This window comes from Podarcis cretensis, assembly GCF_951804945.1.
Source record: "Podarcis cretensis genome assembly, chromosome: 8".
In the NCBI taxonomy this organism is placed as follows: Eukaryota; Metazoa; Chordata; class Lepidosauria; order Squamata; family Lacertidae; genus Podarcis; species Podarcis cretensis.
The window spans coordinates 90893270-90915197 of NC_137177.1; the positions used below are offsets into that span (position 1 = coordinate 90893270).

The 21928-nt window shown below is 46.3% G+C and overlaps 1 protein-coding gene across 3 annotated transcripts in view; it reads right to left on the reverse strand.

The window, feature by feature from the left end:
• Nucleotides 1–1131: 1131 nt before the first annotated feature.
• The window catches only part of KCNIP3 (potassium voltage-gated channel interacting protein 3), a 116684-nt gene continuing 95887 nt past the window's right edge, over nt 1132–21928 (reverse strand). For all 3 annotated transcript variants that reach the window (XM_079987584.1, XM_079987585.1, XM_079987583.1), the window contains 7 exons: nt 15331–15455; nt 11141–11210; nt 9410–9480; nt 7143–7250; nt 6284–6388; nt 4689–4751; nt 1132–3632 (listed from right to left, as the gene is read on the reverse strand). In XM_079987584.1, the coding sequence (XP_079843710.1) occupies nt 3585–3632; nt 4689–4751; nt 6284–6388; nt 7143–7250; nt 9410–9480; nt 11141–11210; nt 15331–15455 (590 nt within the window). In that variant the 3' untranslated portion in view covers nt 1132–3584. The remainder of the gene's footprint in view (nt 3633–4688; nt 4752–6283; nt 6389–7142; nt 7251–9409; nt 9481–11140; nt 11211–15330; nt 15456–21928) is intronic.

Here is a 21928-nt window from a genome sequence, read left to right on the forward strand (position 1 = left end):
AAAATGATTCATGGCATGGAGAAAGCAGAGAAAAGTTTATCTCCCTCTCGCATAACACTGGAACCTCCAATGAAGGAAGTAGGCATCAGTGGTGGCCACCAATCTGGATGACTTTAAAAAGAAGACTGGATAAAGTCATGGAGGAGGCGGCTATTGATGGGTTGATAGCCAGGATGTCTCTGCCCTGCCTCCACAGCTGGAGGCAAAAATGCCTCTGAATGCCAGTTGCTGGAAACCACAGACGGAGGATGAGCGCTCTTGTGCTCAGGTCCCGTCTGCAGGTTTCTTGGTCCCTAAGAATCCAGCTGCTTCACCAGGTTTAATGTTTAATTTAAAAATTAAAGTAAAATGGACGATTGCTAGAGTGTGCAATGGCCCCAACCGGGTGCAGTTACGTGCATTTATGACTTCAATCCCATACTGTTACGAGGCCTACGCCTGAACCCCAAATGAGTAAGTGTTATAGTACAATACTTGCTTGGGAGTAAGCTCAGTGGGATTCATTTGTGAGTAAACAGGCCCAAGAGTTTAGCGCTTTGTTTCACCAAAATCAGGATTAAACATGCCCAGCTCTCCCGAACTGCTATAACCAAATGAGCCAAAAAGTGCAACTCTGCTATCTCAGTCCTAATGTCCTTGCAGCATTTTCTTTGCCCAAGTTGGGAATCAGACCATTGGTCCATCCAGTACTGTCTACACTGACTGGCAGCAGCTCTCCAGGGTTTCAGAGGGAACATTCCCAGGAGATGCCAGGGACTGAACCTGCGGTCTTCTGCATACAAGGCAGATGATCTGCTATTAAGCTATGGTCCTTCTCACCTATCACTCCAAGAACACCTGGACATTTCTTCCACAACTGCTTACACACACACACACACACACACACACACACTCTTCCATCACTCAGAAGCTGTTTAACCCTTACCCATTTAGTGGCTTCTTTGTGGTCCTCCAGATGTTGCACTCCAACTCCCATCATCTCCAGCCAAGATGGCCAGTGATCAGGGATGGCAGGAGGTGCAGTTCAAGAACATCTGGATGGCATCACATTGGGTGACACTGGTTTACTGGAACAAAATGTAAGGGCATCTCAGCAACCCTAGAGAAATACGATGGGCTGAAACTCCTTGGTCTTTTTTGATGCTTATTTTATTAAAATATACAGTGACTGAATATCAAGTAGTTACAGAGAACAAGAACCAGCGACTGTCTCCCCATATTGTGCTGTGAAAGGAGGTTTAGGAGATGCTGGAATGAAAGGCTAGTGGGACATGCGGCCATTCCTTATACTGTACATATGTCAGGAAGCATTGAGTACAAACTCACAACATCCTGAGAGGGATCTGGGGTGTGGGTGGGAGAGGACAAGGGAACCACACTTTGTAGCCTGGTTGGCAATGGGAGACCCTGCCTTGCGCAAGGCAATCAGAGCAGAGAGATTGTGTATTGGGCTCTCCTTCATTGGAGGTTTTGAAGCAGAGACTGGATGGCCATCTGCCATGGATGCTTGAGCTGAGATTCCTGCATCGCAGGGGGTTGGACTAGATGACCCTCAAGGTCCCTTCCAACTCTACGATTCTATGAGTCTGTGTGTGACAGGGGGAGCAATACTGTAGCCATCTGCGACTGGAGAGAACAAGAAGAGAAATATGAAATGGACATTGCAATGTGTAGGGCCAACTCCTTTTTGAAGTGCTGAGTCTGGTCACATTTTGGGTTTATGGCACGGATGGTGGTTTTTTAGGGACGCTCATGAAATCTCCCCCTCCGGGTTTTGACATCCCTGATCTGGTTTCTGGAATAAGCAATCAGTCATTCTGAATTTTTGATTCCTGAGCTTTGTACAGACTTCTGCAAAGCCAGAGTTTGCTGCAAGTTCCAGTTCAGGTATTTTCCTTTCCTATACAAATTACTAATGGACATCAGTGTTTTGATTAAATTGCACCACAAAATGGAATTGTAATGTGATCACATCAGGACTCACTTTCCTTTTGTTTTGCACTGTGATTTGATCAGTGCAAATATGTGCTGGTGTATATCAGTAACTTGTAAGAGAAGGGTACAATTGCAAAGCAAAAAGTAATGGTAGAATCCCTAAATTAAACCAAGAGGCAGACAGAGATGTGCAACAAGAATGGAAACGGGAGGGGGGTCAACTCATCTCTGCTTTTCAAATTTCTGCAATTCCTGGACCTCCTCATTAAGGGAGAGGAAGGTCAGGAAAGGACAGTCATGATTCTCTGAATGGCAGCTTGCTCAACATTCCCGATCTCTCTGTGCCATGCTTATTACAAAGCATTCATGGACACCTGCCAGGATGCATTTTACATGACCTGTGAAATGTATCCCAGCCACCTGCATAAATTGTGCCTGTGCCCTAGAATGCATCCAAGATCCCTCTGCAAATGCCCAGGAGCTATGGAGCAGACCAATGTGGAAAATATCTCTGGTGAGACCACTTGCATATGCCGTGTATACCCCTCTGCCTTTAAAGCACATTTGAAGGACATTCCCTCAAAGAATTCTGGACACTGTTGTCAAGAGTTGCTGGGAATTGTAACTCTGGGAACAGCAAACTACAGTGCCCAGAATTCTTTGAGGGAAAGAATATGCTTTGAATTTGCTTTAAAGGTTGTGTGTGTATACGCAGCAGAAGAGGCGTGTGGGCTGTAACAAGCCAAAGGACTTTAAAGTCCATACCATCCTCCTGCTTTCCATGAGAATATGTCAACCGAGCACTGGCTAACGGAGATCAGGATCTAAGGACTTGCCTGCAGTGGTGCAACTCTGCAGAGCTCACACACACCCAGATAGCTCTGCTGCTCTTGCACACCTCCCAACAGCCACTGCAGGCCACAGTCAGTCAGGAGTCAGGGTTTCCAAAGCGACTTGTGCATCCTTCTCCTGGTCCTCTCACTTCGGCTGAAGGGAGAGTGGGGGGGGGGATGTGAAATGCAGAATATGGAGCAGGAGGGCCAACTGGGAGGTGGGGGTGGGCAGAGATGGCCCCCCATGAGGGATGGCAGGTGTGCAAAACGGTAGTTCCCTATTCAAGGCTGGCTGAAATGAACAGCAGCTGTGCAAAAAGCACAACTCTGAAGGGGGAAACGGCCCTATTCAAGTACTGAAGGATTTGGTGTTTGAGAAATGGAGTTTAATAAATTTGGGGTAGGAGAAGTGCTGCCATTCACTCTCAGAAAAGCAGAACCCTCCTCCAATATGCTGCTAGAAAAATATCTTCCCCTGGGCCGATGAGACATCTCTTCTCTCGGAGCAATTCCCTGCTGTACCAGAGATTCCTGTAAGAGCCCAGTCACTCCCCCCCCCCCGCCCCCGCAATCCCTCGGCTCCTAGACATTCAGTTGTGAGCATCCAGCAAATCTTGCAAGCAAACAGCATCTCTTTCCCTTTTTGTCTTTTATTTCCCCCCACCCTGAAATATAAAAAGAGTTTTTTGGTTGTTTTCTTTGTTTCCTCGGAAAGACGTGTGTGCTTCACAAGAAAGATGGACAGGTCTGTCCAAGTGCAGGCCAAGGAGGCAGGTGGGGCGGGAGAGACGTGGCCGGATCCCTGGCGGTGGCGCCCTAGATGACATTCTCAAACAGCTGCATGGAGGTCATGATGTTCTCATCCTGATGCAGGGAGACAGAGAGGAGGTCTGAGTGACTGTCTAGGACCCTAAGAAAAGCACCTGCTGGGTCAGGCCAGCAGCCCATCCAGTTGAGCTTCCTGCTCTCCCAGGCGCTGACCAGATGTCCCCATGGGGAGCCTGCCAGCTGGGAACAAGCACAATAGCAGCACTGCTCAGACACAAGGCTGGGATGAAAAATGTGAACAAAGTTCATCTTTAGGCTTATCCTAGAGGAATTCCCAAACTTCATGCAGTAAGAAATACATTACACCCTCATTAAAGATTCTGGTAAGGAAGCCCAAAGCAGTCATCTACACAGAGGAAGGTGCCCAGTGCCACCCTGCAAGATTCATTGCTGTGGCCTTAGCATCTTCAATCAGCCTCTGATGGGGACGGGTACTTCTGCTTGTCTCTGCAACAGGTCTGACTAGATGGCTCAATAATTTTCAATGCAAAGAGGCAGCAGAATCAGAGGAGGCTGCTTGCTACATCTCTGCTTAAGTCCCTGATCTGGGCTTATATCCATAAACCAGGAGGCAAATCCAGATCAGTGACTCATGCAGTGGGCAAGCCTTACACAAAGAGGGAAAGTGTGTCCTCCAATCTTAATTCTGCAATAAATGTGCCAGCTCTCCGACATTCTGGAAACACTGTGATAATGGAAGATCATGGAGTTATAGTGGAATCCAGTGATTATTTCCTCAACGAGCATGATGGCTGAATTTCCTCTGGTGGACATGCATGAGCCATGGGCAGTGCCTATTGAACGGTGTCCGTGACAACTATACAAACCAGCACAACTGCTGCTTTTTCACTGTCATTTTGAATCAGTTTTGAATTGCCAACACCTCCAAATTTTTAAAAAAATTAAAAGAAGTGTTCCCAATGATTTCAGATTTTCATACTCAGCTTGAAAGTGGGTATTTATTGGACCCCTTAAACAGAAAAGCTTTAAAGCTTTTAAATAAACAAAGCACACCGCCCCCACCCCTTTTAAAAAGAGCACCAGGCTGTTGGGTCTTGCTGCAGGATTCTGTGGGGCTGTTCTTGAGCTCACCTTCTGACAAGTCTCTAGGAACTCATCAATAGTGACCACGCCATCCTGATTTTTGTCCATTTTCTGAAATGCAAAATGCGCTGTGTGAGTAACAGATGCCTGACCCAGATATGCAGAGTCCAGACCCTATAAATGCATTGCCCCACCCTTCTCCTCCCCCAGGGTGTGCAAGCCTGCCTGAGATGCCTGCAGTGCCCCACTGGACTGTCTATTGAGAGGTTCCCTTTCCCCTTTCCTGCAGCTTCTGACTCTGCTTCCATTGGCAGTCTGAATCAGCAATGCTGTTAAGTCCCAATGTGCTCGGATGGACACCACTCAAACTTTCATAACATAACAGCCTCAGTAAACGGCAACCCCCACCCCCAGCTGAGGCTAGTTTTGTTTCACCAGAATGCTTGCTTCATAAACATGAAGCAGAGACTTACGAAGTCCTTAAGTAAGAACGTGGGGCCTCCACCAGTTATTTATTTATTTATCTGCAGATTTATAAACCACAAAAAGTTACTCCCAAAGAAATGTACAGCAAAACAAGATAAAATGCAAAAGATTACAAACTCAGTAAAACAAAAGCAATAAAACCATTTCAAAAACTGTATGTTTATTATTCCATAAAATGACAGGGGAAAGCCTTCTTAAACAAAAACCATCTTCAACCAATGTCAGAAGGCTTGGTGCTTGGCTAATTTCAGCTGGGCGGCTGGAGCTGCAACACTAAAAACCTGGGGGTTGTGCAAGGAAACCTGCTTGAGTGATGAACTCTTTCTTGCCTCCACTCACCTGTCCCCCCAGTCTGTCCCAGAGGGTTGTGGGAACCCCCAAACAGATTGGGGGGCATGTAGGGGAAGGAAAGGAGGGCAAGCTTCATTGCACAAAAGGAAGTCCTTGTGTGGATGAGATGACACGGATGGATGAAACCAGTGCCCTTTTTCTAGAAAAATAGGTGTCTGTGCTCATCATGAAGTTGTTACAAGCGTCACACTTTTAAACTAAAAAATGAGGTGCTGGTACTGCATACCCTTGAGTACCCCTTGGGGAAAAAGCACTGGATGCCACCTGTCACTGCTAGGATTTCTGCTTGTGCAATTGAACTTTCCTTCCTCTCTTCTCTTTACAGCCCCCTAAATCTGTTCTAGGAGTTCCCCAACCCTCCAGAGCACATCTAAAGGTGTGTGGCAGATGTGTGGCAGGCATGCTTCATTGCACAAGCAGAAACCCTTGTGCTGACAGGACACGTTAGTCAGATACTGCCCTCAGTCGCTGGCATGCACAGTAAGTGCAGCTCTGGGGCATGCAATACCCCAGCAGAGGACTGAAGTTGTCAGGCAGGAATATCTGGGGTGAGACGGTCCAGTGCCCCTCAGTCTTAGCCAACATGGGCCATGGCCAAGGATGATGGGAGTCGTGGTCCAGATACACCTGGAAGGAAAACACACAGCAGGCGCTTGCGGAGAATTGCACCATCCTGCCATGGACTTTTGTGTCTACACAACAGCTTCAGGCACCTGTAACTTCCGTCGCCCCCTGATTTCACCTTCCCTGCTCCTTTTCAGTGCCTCCCAGCTGCTTTCTTGGCCCCGCACCCCCAGTCCCCTTACCTGGAAGAACTTCTCCACGTGTTCAATGGGAGCATCTTCCCGCAAGATTGGGTAGGTGTAGCGGCCCATCATGTCATAGATGGACTTCATTATTGCCAACATCTCCTGGCAGAGAAGGACAGCAAAGCTTTCAGAGCAGTCAAGAGGCTGGATGAAGCCAGCTTTCTCCCCAGTCCTTTTCTGTCTTAGGTGGACTCTTTAGTTTGACTCTGCTCAAAGGCAAGAAGCTTAAGAGTAATTTAGAGGATTTTTGCACTTCTTAATCAGCCCTGACTTCCAGCCAGGGGAAGAGGCTGTAGCTCAGTGGCTAGAGCATCTAACTTGCATGCAAAAGGCCCCAGATTTAATCCCCAGCATCTCCAGGTAGGGCTGGGAAAGACTCCTCCCTCGAGACCCCCTGCCAGGTAGTGCACACTTTACTGAGCTAGATGAACTCAGTGGTCTGACTTGAGATAAGGCAGCTTCCTATTTAAACCACCCCTTTCTTCAAACCTCAAGGACTGTGGCGCAGTAGGAGAGTATGTGCTTTGCATGCAGAAGGTCCCAGTATCCCTCTGAATACCTTGACCTGATGAAGTACAGAGCTGTGCAAACAAATCAGGATGAATGCTCAATAAATAGGTGTCATCTGAATGAGCCCAGAGCTAAACCCTGAAGAACAGGGACTCTAAAAACTTCATACTACCAAGAAGGACAGTTTCAACAAATCATCCCCAAAGGCAAAGATGGGACAACAGGGTTTATGTTGTAAGTAAGGACAGTAGAGACATATTAAAAGGTAGCCTCAAGGATGCCAGAGCGCAAGCACAAGCGCTCTCTCTCTCTCTCTCTCACACACACACAAACACACAAAACTCACCTCCTTGGTGATATAGCCATCCTTGTTGATGTCATAAAGGTTGAATGCCCACTTGAGCTTCTCATGCACCGTCCCACGCAACAAGATGGAGAGGCCAATGACAAAGTCCTGCAAGAGAAGAAGGGGCAGAGCGATTGGGTATCCCATGAAAAGAGCACACCTTCCCTCCACTCTCAGGCAGCCGCTTCCAGCCAAATAGGACGTAATAGTAGGAACACAGGAGCATAGGAAGCTGCCTTGTGCTGATTCAGGCCTTTGGTCCAGCTAGCTGCCCAGTGTTTTCTAGGGACGGCTGCAAGAGGTTTCTCATATGCTCTGCCACTTTCCCCAGGAAAACCTGCTGTTAATCACTGAATCAGAAGAAGCGTCAATCCACAGGAAACCCAACTGACATTCAATGGTAAACAGCAGGTTTCCCAGTGAAAGCGGGGGGGGGGGGAATGTAAAACCACTTGGACCCATGCCTAGAAAGCACAGAACAAACAGGCGTGTGGACAAGCCCTTCAAGTGGCTCCCCAGGGATCCAGACAGGGAGTTTCTCCGAATTCTACGTGGAGGTGCTGGGGACTGAATCTGGGACCTTCTGCATGCAGGACAGATGCTCTACAACTGAGCTACAGCCTTTCCATGTAGTGCCTTTGTAATGTGTGTACTGTGTATAATCTGCAAAGTCTCAGGACCTCCCCGACGACACTAGAACTCTCCCTGCTTCTCTGAAATTTGCTACGTCTGTGAATTTCCTTAAGGCCAATTAAGGCTTTTCTACTGCAGATTCAAGAGCGGTTTTTATGCTGACACCTTCCAGCTCTGTGTTGCATCCAATGTTATTCATACTTGGAGTAGACCTCTTGGAAGCAATGTACGCAACTAATAGTTGTTAATTACCGTATATGTTGTTGCTGTTGGCATCTGTCTGTCTCAAGAGACAGTGAAGGGTGCCTCCATCAAACCTCTGTGTTAGCAGCACCAAAGTGACCTCCCTGGGGTGCAAGCTTGGGCAGCGTGTAGGGAGGTCCTGGCCGGCCCAGATGCCAAGACCTCCCCCCACCCCCAGCCTCACTGATGTGGTCCAAAGGAAAGCAGAGCAAGATGTTTGGCACCAGCTTGGCTGCAGGAGTTGCCGGAAGGTGCCATCCAACTGTCGTAGGGACTCTACTCCGGATTTGTGTACGATTTAGTCCTTAGCCTTTTCTTCTCTTGAAGATGCCCCAAGGCAATGAAGGTTTAGGACCAGAGTTTTCCTTCTCCTAAGGGATCTTGCTCAAGCCCCTCTGCCGCAAAATTGGGAGCTGGCACTGGCAAAGGAAGCATGCAGGGGATATACTGACCCCAGAGCAGGGGAGACCAACAGAATGCTCCCATGTGCCTGCATGCACTATGGCGCCTGTGAAAGGTTTCATCCATTCTGAACAGAGGAGAGGTGCAACGAGCTTCTCTTTGTCAGCAAGTGCAGCAGTAGATCATGTGGGTGCCATTCTCCAATTGATGGGGCAGCTGGTGTGTCGGGGGGGGGGCATCCCCTTACCGTTTTGTGGTCCTGCCTCTTTTTCTGATCTTGCCATTATGCCGAGCCCCTGTAGCTGCCATTTTGTGCCTTGTACCCACAGCACTTTGTCAAAATTCCAAATGTGCCCACTGCTCCAAAAGGTTGCCAACTGCTGCTGAACCTGTGCCTCTTTGCTCTGCACCTCCCCCTTCACTCCCCCATTCAGTCCTGGTGAATATGGTGCATCGGCTGAAGGCATACCCTCCAACATTTTCATTCCCCAAATCAGGACACTTTCTGGTCCAGCTCTCTGATCCGGCTCTCAGCAGGGTTCTTTTGGTCTGGGGCAAGGACTCACACCAAAGCACAGGACTGAAAAAGGGACATTCTGGGATGCAAACAGAAGCTGGGATTGGCCTCTGGGATTCTGGATGTCCCGTTTAAAATGGAACACTTGTGGGGTATGTTTAAGTCTGGGAAATGGCACCCAAGAAATGGCACCCATTTGGGTTTTTTCCACAGAGCAACAGCCTGCAGATTAAGAGTATACCTGTTCACCCTTACTTTCGCCTCTGGGAAACAAGTTTGGCAGGGTTTTGTATCCAACCCAAAACCTCTTTGAGCAAGGTGATGTTCAGCAAAAGAATTGTTGGCGTGTAGATCACGAGAAGAGAGGCCTTCCCCACCTGTCCCATTGCTTCTGACCGATTTTACCTCCCAAATGGCTCACCAAGGACTGCCTGGAGCCACAGCCCAAGGAACAGAGACAAGAGCACTTTACCTCGAAGCGGATGGCTCCATTCCGGTCCACATCAAAGGCATTGAACAGGAAATGCGCGTACATGGTGGCATCTGCAGAGGGAACAGCAGAAGCAGGTGGGCTACAGGGGCTTGTGGGGTCTTGCTTATTCACGCTGCCTACGAAGCAGGAACACAGGAAGGTGCTGGATACTGCCAGGCGGGTTGGTTCATTTAGCTCAGCATGGTGGGAGCCCTCCAGACTTGCTCGACTCCAACTCCCATCATCCTTGATGATGGTTAAGGACGATGGGAGTTGTAGTCAAGCAGCTTGCTGGCTGGGCTTGATGGGAGCCAGAGTCCAGCGACATCTAGGGGGCCACAGATCTTCCTCAATCCTAGTCAGTGCTGACTGGTGGGGGCTCTTCAGGGGCTTCTGGCAGGGAGTCTTTCCCAGCCCAGCCTGGGACTGAACCCGGCCCCTTCTGCATGCAAACATGTGTTCTAGCACTGAGTGACGGCCCTTCCCTGGCTCACACATCTTAGCAGCAGGAAAGGACCCGCTTCACAGCAACATCTTTCTCTTGGGCAAGATGGAATAGCACATGTGAAGGAACCACATTATTTGCCCGGCAACCACACAGCTTCCTGGAGCAATGTCCCCATGTTGCTGAGGCCATTTATCCATGTCCTGCATTTATTTTGAGGACTCAAGATGACATCCAAGGGATTTTTTTTATAATCACATTTTTATCATCACAGCAATCCTGAGGTTAAGTTGGGACGAACCCAGAGGCTGTGAAAATGAACGAAGGATTAACATAGGATTGATTTATAGGAATCACCTAGACTAATTAAGAAAGCAGTGCAAATGTGAGATGATGGCAATCCTCCAACCTCAGTCAAACAAAGATATATGATTTGGCATAATGTTTGGACTGTTTGATTGTTTTATAATTTGGAATGTTTTTAATGTTGCCTTTATTGGATTGTTAAATTGGGTAACTTAATAAATATTATTTAAAAATAATAATCCTGAGGTTAAGTTGTGCATGAGAGAGAAAGGATTTGAACCCAAGTTTCACTGGTCTTGGCTATGCTTTCTATAGGCACAATTACATCCATGTTTCAAATTAAACTGGTTTAATTATCATCCCCTTGACCAGGACCCTGAAATGGTAGTTCTGAGAGAAGGCTGGGGATAGCGTACAAATAATTCTGTGCATCCTCATCAAATTACAATTACTCGAACTTTATATACAAATCTGTGTCCTATAATTTTGGTGATACATTTCAGCTTTTTTTGACAATACTTAAGTGGGCACCTTAGTTAGGGAGCTAAGAATGCCGACAATTTCTAGCACAGATATAGCCACCCCTAATAAAACTACAGTTCCCAGAATTCCCTGGGGGAATTAAACTGGTTTGATGGTTATTCAAGTTCTGCTTAGGTACCTGGGTATTTTTACCATAGGAATCCACCCACATCCTTGCCATGTTCACCTGCCTTCACCAGCCGATATAGGCAGCAATACATATTTGGATGTATATGTAGCAGACTTTGCCAACCTGGTAGGCTGATGGGAGTTGTAGTCCATAACAGCTGGAGTGCACCAGGCTGGCAGAGGCACAGCATTAGAAGTTGGCTAGGCATTCTTGCTTTTGCATGGACTGCCATTCTGGGGGAAAGCTTTGTGGCAGCATCACTCTCGCAGGGGGCTCAGTGCCTTAACCCAAATAGCAGCTGAAAGGAAGACATCAGTCCCAGACTCACCTCCCTGTGGGAAGAACTGAGCATAGATCAGTTTGAAGGTCTCTTCATCCACCAAGCCGCTGGGACACTCCTATCAATGCAAGTCAGAAGGAAGTTACCCTCTGGAGCGTCACCCACTGGCCATCCTGGCAAATAGCAGCAAAGCCTCACTCAGGTCCCATGTGCACTTCCACCCCAAACTTCACTTTCTGTTATGGCCCAACATCTGACCCAAAACAAAAAATCACAAGACCATCCTCAACCAAATTAGGCTGCCCCACAGAGTTGACTCTGTCACGTCTTAAGGAACCACATGCCAGGAGCAGGCAGAACCAGAGCTAGGTGTAGCTGGAGAAAGAAAAGGGTATTGGATGAACCAATATGGAATAATGATAATCCTGCTTGCGTTTTCCCCATGGGTACCTCACATTAGAATTTTCAGTCCTATGCAGGTCTACTCAGAAGTAAGCCCGATTGGATTTGATAGGGTTATAATTGTAAATAACATGATGAATAAGTTTTGTATCATTAATTGTTATAAAATTCAATAAATATTTAAAAAAACAAAAACAAAAGAATTTGAAAGGGTTGCTCTTAATTAAGTATACAGAAGCTCCTTACAACAGACCAATCCATCTACTGGATTCTAACTTTAGTACACCACACACAGACACATATATTGCATATGTAGTATTGCAGAAGTATCCCACTTGGTTTTCAGAAAGCTGAGGGAGGGAACTTACTTTCTCCAAGCCATAGAAGCAGGTAAAAAGTTTTTTAAAAATGTAATAAAAAGCTGCCTCTTCCATAGAAAAGGCAGACGGGGCTTTTTTTAAAGTCAGGTAAACTGAGGAAATTAACAGGAAAAAAGCAACTGGTCATTGACAGAATGGAAGAATGTGGGACTTCGGGAAGCATCAGGGGCCACATATGTCTTATGAGTACACATAAAGCTTTGCTCTAATTTGTCCTCAAACTCAGTAATGCGTAATTTGCACACACAGAGTTAAAGACACCCACTGTGACTCACTCTTGTTTCTGCAGAGAGCTGTGAATGCACAACACAGAATGCAGGAAGCTGCCTTATACTTTGTCAGACTGACTGCAGGGGCAGGTTTCACGCAGGGCATCTTTCCCAGCCCTACCCTGGCAGCGGCAGGGACTGAGCCTGGGCCTTCTGCATGCCAAGGACTGAGCTGCAGTCCTTCCTGGAGGAAGCTGCCTTGTTTGCAGAGTCAGATGACTGGTCTAACTCAATATTCTCAGCAGCGATGGGGTTTCAGACACGGAGTCTCTCCCGATCCCACCTGGAGATGCTGCTGGGACTGAACCTGGGACCTTCTGTATGCAAAGCAGACGCTCTTCCACTGAGCTATGGCCCTTCCCACTAAACCAGCTCTAAAATGAGAGCTGCAGGCATCCTGACTTCCACTTGTCTTCTGGCCACCTTTCATTTTTGCTGGCCCAGCTCCTGTGCCTTTAGCAACAGCCTGATACGCAGGAAATGTGTCACCATCACATGGTTCCTGGGGAGTGGGGCTGCAAACCTGCCCCTCCTGATGTAGACTTCCAGCCCCACCTCCAGGTTCCCGGGAATTAGCATGGCCACCTATGGCAGGCATGGGCGTAGCCAGGATTTATGTTGGGGGGCAGGCTTCATGTTATGGGGGGCAGAACCTCAGTTAGTTAAGTATTTTTGTTGATTTACTTGATGGGGGGGCAGCTGCCCCCCGCCCCCCCCTTAGCCACACCCATGACAGCAGGGATCAGTAATGTGCTGCCCTCCTTTGCTCTGGACTGTAGCCATTGGGCATGCTGGCTGGGGCTGGTGGGAGCTAAGAGTCCAACAACATCTGGAGGGTGCCACCCGGATCTATGGAGAAGGAGGATGTACAGGATTCCAAGTGACCAGAATGACACCCTCATGTGGAAGTCTATGTGCTATCTGCTGCTTGTGTATAGACTTTGGGTGAATCTATACACAGGAATAAATGCTATAAAGAAGTCAGAAATTAGATCATTATAACAAAAGGGGGGGAAACCCCTATGGAAAATCACGTATAAACAAAATTTCTGCTCTCTGGCGCCATCTGGTGTTACATGTTTATAATGCATTCAAATCGCTGGTTTTTTACTTATGTAGCTGAGTCCCTTGTTTCTTCCAGGCAACCTTGCTAATGCATGGGCATCTGTAAGGTGGGGCCAGACAGTCTTGAGCAGGGGTTGCCACCCTTTCTTCTCACGGGCACATTTGCAATCCCGATAAATTGTTGAGGGCCCACTGCACACACCACAACTAAATACACATCGCTACCTACTCTATTGTGAACAACAGAAGGCTTCAGCAAGGGGTGTGTCCCTGTGAGCGCCATAAAAAAAAAACCTGTGGGGACCACACTGGTGACTCCAGGTCTTCAGTAAGTCATGTACACTCACACCAGGAAGCTGAGTGGGGTTAAGAACATAAGGCGAGTCTGCTGGATCAGGCCCCAAGTGGCCCTTCTAGTCCAGCATCCTGTTTGCACAGTGGCCAACCAGATGCCGGTGGGAATCCTTTGAGCAGGACATGAGTGCATGAGCACTCTGCCCACAGGTGAGTCCCAGCGCCTGGTATTCAGAATACTCTTGTGGAGGCAGGACATAGTCATCATGGTCAGGAGCACTGGTGATAATGGTGCTTGCATACCACCCTATACCAGCAGGTCTCAGGATGGTTACAACTTAAAATCACAATATAAAAACACACAACACATAATCAAAATAAAAACAAAAACAACTCAACAACTCCCCCCCCCCCCCCGGTATTAAAAGGGCATTGGGTGTGAATGAGCGAAAGGCCTGGTTAAAGAGGAATGTTTTTGCCTGGGGCCTAAAGGTGTATAATGAAGGCGCCAAGCGAACCTCCCAGGGGAGAGCATTCCACAGACAGGGGGCCACTGCAGAAAAGGCCTGTTCTCATGTTGTCACCCTCTGGACCTCTCTTGGAGAAGGGCCTCAGAAGATTATCTCCTTGAGGCATTGCATTCCTCAGCCATTTAATAGCCTTTTCCTCCTTGTTTTTGTCTAATCTTCTTTGAAGCCATCTAAGTTGGTGGTCATCACTGTGGGAGCGAGTTCCGTAGTTTAACTATGTGTTGCATGAGCAACTAAGTTATAGGATTTGACTGCTGAGGTGAAGGGAAACTGGGGGCTTTGTTTTTTACTTGGGGTGCAAGAAGGCCTTGCAGTCAAATTCAAGTGTCATGAATTCAGAGGAAGTGGAACGTCACACCTTCTGCATTAAGCAATACTAAAAAAGTTGCAACATGAAAGTCTGTCTAGAAAATAAAGGCTGTTGATTCATCAGTCAATTCTGAGATGGATCCCAGTGAAAATGGAATAATATGCGCTGGCAGAGAAACAATTAACTTAGTATTTCGATGATGCCCGAGAGCCAAGTATTACAGGAAACAGTGATTAAAGATACATGGAACAGAAGGCAGGGTGGTTTCTTGAAAGGCACTTCGTGCTGAAGCCAAATGACGAGGCTTCTTGGGCAGATCTGCTCAATAATCCAAGTCTCTGCCAAAGCTCCCTGTCTTTCCTCACGGAACTACAGCTCCACAGGGAGAAAAAAATCACATCTTTAACTGGTTTAGGTCCATTGGGTAGATTTGTTCTTCTTATGCCTGGATATTGGAGGGACAGGGGAACCTGTAGCCTTCCAGATGTTGTTGAACTATAGCTCCTGTCATCACTGACCACCTGCCATGCTGGCTGGTGGTGGCTGATAGGAGATGTAGTCCTACAACCCCTTGTAGTGTGCAGGTTAGAAACTCCTAGTTATAGGGAACTTGATTCTCCCACCCCTGCCAGAAAGAACACTCTTAAGAACTTTTTAACTAAGAACCAGTGCCTGAGTTTCCTTTCCCTCCTTCTCCCTCCTAATCCCCTTTCCTTTCGTGCCACATCTTTTAAATTGCAAGCAGAGACTGTCTTGATTATGAAGCTTTGTAAACAGCTTTAGGAGCTCCTTTTCATCCAAAGGGTAGGGTAAAAATACTTATTGAAACAAGATGGCACAAAAACACTGGGACTCTTCAGTGGCCCACCCTGATAGAAAAATCTGATCTCCTGAAAAGATGCTATGAGATTTCCCACGGCTTGGGGAAGTCTGGAGTTCAGGAAATGCCTGGGAGGGTGCAAGAAGCCAGTGGAAGCTTCCCACTCACGTTCTTGAAGCCTCTATAGAGGGACTGCAGCTCCTTCTTGGTGAACTTGGTCAGAGCCTGGAGCTGGTCCAGCCCTTCTGGCTGATGCCGGATGGTCGAGAGCTCGAGCTCGCTGTCGCTGCTGTCTGCAAAGAGAAGAGGGGCAAACTGAGCACCTGCTCCAAACAGCCCCTGCCCTGCTCACCTGTCAAGAAGAATGCCTGCTCAAATAGCATCAACCAAACCACTTCCTGATTGACAACGCTTTATATAGGTAAAACATCCTATGAAGGAGAGAATGCCCATATGCAGGGCATCTTCACAGCATCAGAGACACCCCCTGATGGTCTGGGCATTCTTGCCTTCATGGGATACTTAAGGAACAAACTACACATTTGTCCACACTGGAAAATGCATGTAGCGCTAAAGAGTGGATTTTCCCTGGGAAAGGAATGGGCAAGGGGGAAACGGTTTGGACCAGTCCTAGAAAGTCCGGGTCAAGTGGAAAGCCCCCCAGACCAGGGCTTTCTAGGCACAAGACAAGCGGAAGTGTGGACAAGCCCTGAGTCACTGTAAGGTAGCTTGCTATGTTGATGATAGCTCTTTCGGACTACAGATCCCCAAGTCTTCTTTGTCAAAATAGGGAGGTGGGTTTTCACAAAAGCTGACCCTGCAAATTCCATTGAATCTGAAGCACAAGATTTTGTTTTTGGGAGGAGAGTAAAGCATTCAGTTTTACCTCTTAACTTACAGCACCTCTGAAATATGCTTTCTCTAAGTCAAATCTCATGAAGTCTTGGGAAACAATAAAAAACTTTTTTATCCTGAATATTTTAGGAGAAATGTGTAGTATTAATTATGGATGTGCACTTGGTTTTCATAATCTCAAACTTAAGTGGGTTGCTTTGGGATACTTGGGTCTTTCCTGAAACAAAGCGGGAATTCTCTGAATAATCCCTAACAGAATTTGGTTCTTTATGAAGCTTCAGAGCCAATTTGGAGATCTGGAGGGACACAGACAGTCTGCTTGCGGAGATATATATACACACCCACCCAAGTTCTTCATATAAGAAAGAAATCAGGATGGAGGGAGGGAGAGGAGGGAGTGTAGTTTTGGTATTGACAGCTTAATCTTCCAACAGTGCCCTCAATTTTCACGTCCAATCACACTGTTTTGGGGAGAGATTTAGAAGGAACATCCCACCTTGCACCTATTTGAAATTTGACAGGCTTCATCCACTTAGCTAATGTTGTCTATGTCTGGAAATTTCATCCACTTCTGTCAAAAGGTTATACAGTGTTTGGCTCAGCCAGTGATTAGCTATTAAGGGTTGATGTGAGATGTCTGTACACCATTCTGTCAGTATATGCACAGGCAAGCCCTTTGGATCAGAGCCCACATATCAAAAAAAAGTGACACCCCCCCCCCACTATAGAATACTGTGAGCACCACTGGTTAAACTGACTCAGCCAGTCTGATCTTTGCATTCTGACCCTACAAACTTCTAAAGAGTCATTTCTGGCAAAAGTCATTTTACCCAAGCATGCAAATGACTACAAGAAGTTCATCAAGCATTAAAAAATAGTCGTAATGGGAAAGGGGTATATGATGGGAGTTATGTGTCTCTGTTTTTTAATTTGAGCGGGGGGGGGGGTGTGCACATGCTTAACTATCCTTGTCTTACTAGGCACCAGGGAATTGGGGAATTTCAGTTGGAGGGGGCTGACTCTGCAAACACGGCTGCTGCTGCTTCTGCTGCTGCTGTCACATGGCCTCAAAGAGTTTTCAAACTGAGTCATAATAAGTTTTTCCATTAAATCAAGGTCAAAACAGCTCATTTTCCTAAGTGTAACTAATGGAAAGCAAAAACAGTTTTACCTGCAGAATCTCTCTCACTCTCTTTTATTAGCAGATTAATTTTATTAGCAAACCCAGGCATGGGGGGCAGTTCAGGGAGGTGGAGGGGGCAGGGTTTACCTTCGAGAAAGAGAGATGCCAGGGATTCAGGTAAGTCAAGAAACTTGACCCTCTGACCTGGAAACTGTTCACTTTGTCATGAGGTTAATGTACTCTGCACATGCTCAAGGACTATTCACACTTGGTCCACTACTCACTATGCTCTGCAATTGAAAACTGATGCCAGGGAGAGGTTGAGGTACAAATTAAGTCCTGGTTCAGAGATAATTATTTTTAAAATCACAAAAGGAGGGAATAGAGGGCATTAAGGTCCTGTGTGTGTGTGTGTGTGTGTGTGTGGTGAGATACAACCTTGTTTTCAGGGCAAGAGACAGCATGGAGTAGTGCTTAGAATGTCAGACTGGGAGGACCAGGGAAACCCAGATTCAAATCCTCTTTCGCCCACGAAGGCTGTTGTAGTAATAAAATTGAGGAGGAGGAGAACCATTTAAGCCAACCACAGCTCCTTGAGCAGCGGCAGGATAAAAATGCAGGAATTGGCTGAAGTGGCAATGGGGGCGGCCATTAAAACTGGGGAAAGTGGGAGGCAGACAAATCTGACCCCATGAGCACAATCCAGGAAGCACTTCTGCTGCACAATGCCCTTGAAATGAATGGTAGTTAACTCTTAAGATGCACAGACATTTGAAACTATTGTAATTAGGTTTATAGTTGAAAATGTTTGGCAAATTTTAGATGAATGTGAGCAGTAACCTCCCCTCCAATTCATACAAGTGAAAACCTATTTAAGAATTAAAAAGAACAACAAAAATGGAATTTGAAAGATTAATTGTGAATACCTTTTTTTGGGGGGGGGGGAGCCCTCACCAAATTACCGGTATCTATCAAATATTAACTAACGAAAGTGGGAGAGTGAAGCACAGGCACATTGTTTAACAAAATGGGGGAAGGAGAGAAAATTAATTCCTGGATGACAAGATCCAACTTTGAGGCAATTACTCAGTGAGAGAAGCCGAGCAGAGATTTAAAATCACCAAACATGCAGCAAACTAAAGCATGGAAATATAGGCTGTTAGTTTTTTAAAAGATGTGACCCTCTAAGTGAGTTCTAAAATGTCCCCTGAAAAAGTTTATTTCCAAAGTTTCCCTCTTCTCCAAGCATGGGGGGGGGGAACCATACATTTGGTAAATAAAGAAATAGTTTACTTACAAACTCTCTGAAGTTCAGATTCATATGCTTCAGAAAACGTGCAAAGGCAAGTTAGCTTAGTTATAAAGGGGTAAAGGTTTCTAGATTATTGGTATAGGAACTCAAGAGTGGCTGGTGAGAGCCATGCAGGCGAGCTGGAGCAAGAGGCTCAAACCTCTTCACATGCTGAGCTTCTCAGGTAGATTGGAAGAGAACAAAGCCTTGATTACCTGGTTCCTCCCTAGGTGAGGGAAAGAGGATAGAGCTAAGCCCACCAGGGCATCTTACTCTATGGTATTAACCCCTTCATGCATTAATTAGACTTTAATTAGCATCTTGGTTATATGAGGCTGGTTATCCCACAAAAAGACCATCAGATGGAGATACCAAATGAGGTTTGGGAATCTTTATTTAGTGTTGGCTTAGCTTTTACAGTAGGCATTTATTATAAAGAAAATGTTTGGAAATGGCCTTGGTACTTGTCACCTTGGAGAAGTTAAAGAAATTTAATAAAGGTTTTTTTCAAAAAAGAAAAGATAAAGCAATAGAAGAAATAAACACCAAATTGTAAAAACTACAGTAGTTTGGTTTATAACTAATTATAACCAAAATTTGGTAAAACATAGATAAATGTGTGACAGATCTCAGAAACCTCAGAGGTCTCCCCAATGTTGCACATTCCATTTAAAATGTTGTCATGCTAATTTGCAAGTATGAAAGACAAAAAAAAATCATCTTAATATGGGAGAGCTGCTATAGTGCAAAATAGAATGTGTGCCTCAATGGACAGGGAGCAGTGCTGCAGGGCTTGGGAGAGACCCCTCTTTTGTGCCACAGGTGGTTTTACTACATGATAACAAATGCCTCTAGCTGAACTTTCTTGGGTTTTTCATAGAATCCTAGAGTTGGAAGAGACCACAAGGGCCATCGAGTCCAACCCCCTGCCAAGCAGGAAACACCATCAGAGCACTCCTGACATATGGTTGTCAAGCCTCTGCTTAAAGACCTCCAAAGAAGGAGACTCCACCACACTCCTTGGCAGCAAATTCCACTGTCAAACAGCTCTTACTGTCAGGAAGTTCTTCCTAATGTTTAGGTGGAATCTTCTTTCTTGTAGTTTGGAACCATTGCTCCGTGTCTGCTTCTCTGGAGCAGCAGAAAACAACCTTTCTCCCTCCTCTATGTGACATTCTTTTATATATTTGAACATGGCTATCATATCACCCCTTAACCTCCTCTTCTCCAGGCTAAACATGCCCAGCTCCCTTAGCCGTTCCTCATAAGGCATCGTTTCCAGGCCTTTGACCATTTTGGTTGCCCTCCTCTGGACACGTTCCAGTTTGTCAGTGTCCTTCTTGAACTGTGGTGCCCAGAACTGGACACAGTACTCCAGGTGAGGTCTGACCAGAGGAACACCTCTTTGAGAGTTGGTGGTTTGGAGGGCTTCCACGTGGCAGCTTATGGTGAATTTGCTGGTGCAAAAAGGGCCATCTAGTCTGAGCACCCTGTTCTCACAGGCACCAACCAGATACCTATGCAGAGCATGCAAGCAGGATCTCAGCACAACAGCATCTCCACACTTGTGATTCCCACCAACTGGTGTGCAGGGGTACGCTGCCTTCAGCGGAGCGAGAACATAGCCATTGTGGCTAAGAGCTGCTGAAGCATCCATCCAATGCTGTCCTCATCAAAATGTGGTCCCCATATCTTATTTAATCCCTTTCTGCTCTTTAAACATTTAACTAGATTAAACGCAAAAATAATATGCGGTGGCATTTTGATGAGGACAATGTCATGTGGATGGTGCATGAAACCTGTGTGTTTCAGTAGCACTGAACCCACAATAAAATTACGCAGAACTGCCATTGGCGCACCAAAAAGTAAATGTGCCTGTGGCGCCCAGTGGGGGTGGGCAGGGGGAAGAGGCCAGGAAGCAGAGCCCATGGTTTGCAATGCAGAGCAGAGAAGTGGCAAGCGAAAGAAAAGATTAAGCACCCACACAGAGGACACATTTGCCGACTTCTACTTTTAACTATGGATGGCTATGACAATTCTCATTTTACCCATGAAAAAGAGGACGTGTCCTGGAAAAAGAGGACATATGGCAACCCAAGGATTCAGGCAGGGGTCTCGCTACCTGGAGATTGCACCTGGGACTGAACCTGGGACCTTCTGCATCCAAAGCAGGTTTTGCTGTCTGGTTAAAGACAATCTAAGGTTTGAAGTCAAACAGTTAGAAAAATGCTCTTCAATTGCACAAGCTCTACTTCTAACTACTAAAAATGATATCTTGTTGCTTGCAAATGTCTATATCCCCCCTACCACAAACATTATCTCCGTAGAAAATTGGTCACAATTAAACTCTTACGTTGAAAATTTGACAGATGGAAACCCAAACCCCTCATTAGTAACAGCAGGTGATTTAAATGCTAGGGTGGGAATTGATAGCAAACAATTACGTACCACTTTAAATTGGAATACCTCCGATGATATTGCATATTCAATGAAAATAGCAAGACTCTCTAGAGACAAGGTTATAAACAGGGAAGGTACATGTTTGCTCAAGCTGTGTAACAATTTTAAGTTACAAATTGTAAATGGCTCAACAGTTGAAGATAGATACAAGGAATTCACAAATTTTCCCCCTCGAGGATGTAGTATCATCAATTGCATGCTGGTCCCTTAAAGGTAAAGGTAAAGGTACCCCTGCCCGTACGGGCCAGTCTTGACAGACTCTGGGGTTGTGCACCCATCTCACTTAAGAGGCCAAGGGCCAGCGCTGTCCGGAGATACTTCCGGGTCACATGGCCAGCGTGACATCGCTGCTCTGGCGAGCCAGAGCCGCACACGGAAACGCCGTTTACCTTCCCGCTGGTAAGCGGTCCCTATTTATCTACTTGCACCCGGAGGTGCTTTCGAACTGCTAGGTTGGCAGGCGCTGGGACCGAGCAGCGGGAGCGCACCCCGCCGCAGGGATTCAAACCGCCGACCTTTCGATCGGCAAGTCCTAGGCGCTGAGGCTTTAACCCACAGCGCCACCTGCGTCCCATGCTGGTCCCTTACGATATTGTAAATCTGATAGTGGACTTCAAAATTGGGACGCGCACAGAAAGTGATCACCAACCACTGCTGATGTCTATAAATTTCAACTTCAATTTAGAAACAACTAATTGGAATAGTACAAAATTTTGCCAACACAAGCAAATGACTCAACTAAATGGTCTCAGGAAATGAGTGTAGTAGATGGGCAAAAACTTACAGTTGATTTGAGAAACCAGGTGCTGTCTAAACTAAAGAATATCAATTCTCACAGTGACATTCTGAAAGTATATAGTGAAATTTTCAAAATGTCTGAAGAACTCAACACTCCACCAAATGTCAGGGCATTTAAATATAGAACTAGACCCTGGTTCGACGATGAATGTTTTCAACTTAAAAGAAAATGTGCCAAATTTTCAAAGATAAGCGTAATGAACTGTCTACCTTGATGAAAAAAGAAAATATCTTTGTAT